The sequence below is a fragment of the Camellia sinensis genome, chromosome 7, assembly GCF_055761805.1.
Source record: "Camellia sinensis isolate YWXY chromosome 7, ASM5576180v1, whole genome shotgun sequence".
In the NCBI taxonomy this organism is placed as follows: domain Eukaryota; kingdom Viridiplantae; phylum Streptophyta; class Magnoliopsida; order Ericales; family Theaceae; genus Camellia; species Camellia sinensis.
In genome coordinates, this window is record NC_138967.1 from 145,581,819 (window position 1) to 145,584,429 (window position 2,611).

The 2,611-nt window shown below is 37.2% G+C and overlaps 1 protein-coding gene across 1 annotated transcript; it reads left to right on the forward strand.

The window, feature by feature from the left end:
- Nucleotides 1–338: 338 nt before the first annotated feature.
- On the forward strand, nucleotides 339–1,265 carry LOC114257510 (F-box/kelch-repeat protein At3g06240-like). Its single transcript, XM_082881188.1, has 2 exons — nucleotides 339–446; nucleotides 528–1,265. The coding sequence occupies exons 1-2, from the start codon at nucleotides 339–341 to the stop codon at nucleotides 1,263–1,265; spliced, it is 846 nt and encodes a 281-aa protein (XP_082737314.1).
- The last annotated feature ends 1,346 nt before the right edge of the window (nucleotides 1,266–2,611 follow it).

Below are 2,611 nucleotides of genomic sequence, written 5' to 3' on the forward strand. Positions count from 1 at the left end.
ATAAAATTGGTAAAAAAGTAATATCTTAACTATTAAACTGGAAAAAAAAAGTATTTTAGACATTTTCTATTAGTTTAATGGCTAAAATATCAAACTTTTTTCTATCAGTTTTATTTAAGAAAAAATAAGTAAATAGTTTAGGCTGAAAAAAAAAAAGTTAAAGTTTAAATTGATAAACTTATTATTATTATTATTATTATTATTATTATTATTATTATGGTATTAGGGTTAAATACTAAAAATTCTCCAATTTTTTTCCTTTCTCTGCCCTTTTCACCAAAAGCAAATGCAAGACTACGACGACAACCACGAACAAGTTCAAAAGCAAGAGAAGAAAAATGACAGCGACGACGAAGAAATCAATGTCGAATGCTTGCATACCTGAGGATGTCTTGATTGAAATCCTTGCTAGACTGCCTGTGAAATCTTTGCTTCGATTCAGGTCAGTCTGTAAATCTTGGTACTCCTTAATCACCACACACCTCAATTGAACTAAATCAAACCATAATCACAAACTACTCATCAAGTTCAACTATGAGAATCGAGATCGCTGCTTGTCATTTACTGATGACAAGACATTTGGCGATGAGTTTGTGAAACTCGATTACCCTTTTCAAAATTACGACAAGATTGTTGGTTCAAGTGATGGGTTGTTGTGCTTATTGGATTATTTTGGCTCAGAATATGTTGTTCTATGGAACCCATCAATTAGGAGATTCATGAAACTTCCCAAGTCTTGTTCTTTTATAATCAAGGCTCGCCACTTGCTTCAGTTTGATTTTGGATTTGGGTTCGACCACATGAGTAATGGCTACAACGTGGTGAAAATTATGGGTGCAAAGGATAACCATCGTCGTTGTGTTGTGCATAAGGTGCAACTTTTTGCGCTTAGCACGGGTTCTTGGGGATCCGTTTGTATTGGGGATTTATGTTATGAACTTTATGGTTTTGATTGCTTGCATGCGTTTATGAATGGGGCTGCTCATTGGGTTGTATTTAATCTAAGAAAGGATTGTGTTTGCATTTTGGCATTTGATACAGTCAAAAAGGTGTTTAGGGAGATAGCTTTGCCAAACCATCAAATTGATGTGATTCTCCGAACAAACATGTCTGTTGCATTATTGGGCAAGTCACTTGTTGTAATCCTTTATGAAGTTGTTTTTACTTCTGTGAAAACGATTGAGACTAACCATGTATGGGTAATGGAAGAATATGGTGTCATAGAGTCATGGACTAAAGGATGTAGAATGATTGGGAAGCTGTAGGCACCCCATTTTTTACAGCCTTTTAAGACTTGGATGTTCTTGCAAGTACATCCGATGATGAGTATGTTTTCTCACCAAGCGCTTGAAGTCTGGGGCAGAACGCCACAGGTTTGAGCATTTCAAACCCTACATCCATTTTGTCTCATCTTTGGACCATGCCTGGGCCTTTTCATCCTGAAGTTTCTGATGGCCTGTCGGCCATCCGTGAAGGCTACCGACCACCACTTCTCCTTTGCCGGCCATTGATGTGCCTTGCCGACCACCAGTGATGGCCGACCGGCCACCATTGTTTGCTGCAGATATTTTGTGATATTTTATGCCAGCTGTTTGCACAGATTCATGCATCGTCCTACACGTGTATGGATGGATGTTTATGAGGGAAATTTGTGTTTTTCTATATATAGGACCCTTCTCTCTCATGTGGAGGGGTTAGAAAAATTTGAGACATAAAACTTTTCTCTCTCTAGATTTCTCTCTCTCTCTCTCTCTCTCTCTCTCTCTCTCTCACACACACAATTTTGTGCCTAAGTGCTTGTTTTCTCTACACTTTCACATACACTACCATAACCAAAGTTTTTAGTCTTTGAGTCGAGGTAACTTGAGACCTTCTTTGAGCTATAAAAGGTGGTTTTTGGCTTGGATTGTTGGCCACTTGTGCTTTGCTTCAAAGGTATAACACTTGCCTTGAATATACTTGTTTTGTATACTTGTTTTGCCATCCTTCTCAACTCTTTTGGGGCTGGTTTTGAAATGTAAAAAGCTCAATTTTTGTGGCTTAAAAACGGTGGTTTGAGCCCTTTTTAGTTAGGGGGTGGTTCACCCTTCTTGTTTCTTTGTGTGTAAAGCTTTTATGCCTTTATCCATCACTTTCAAAACAACTTTTTTGGGCCTTTTAACCACTGAATTTCAGAGGCTTTTCAGTGGTAAAAAACTAATTTTGAAATCCAAAATTGGAGGGGTTAGCCTCTCCTCCTTGTGTCTTGTTTGCATGCTGAATTATCTTCTTATGTTAATATGTTTTTTTAGCTTAACTTAGCTTAAGTCCAGCATGTTTTAGCCTCTGAAATAGCCTGCTTTAGCTCTATTTTGGGTTGTTTGGCTCATTTGAACTTTGTTTTGTGTAGTTATAGTGTAAGTTCATTGCACTAGCTTATTGTTTTAAGGCTTTAACCATCATTGGTTTGAGTTGATTGCATGTTTCGTGCTTTTTTCACTTCATTTTAGCACTTATAATCTCTGCAATCTCCCTCATTTATTCGCTTTTTGGTTTTACTTTGAAAGTGGTTTCAAACCACTTGTTTGCCTAAGTGTGAAATAGAGATGTTACACCTAATGGTTTAATCCCT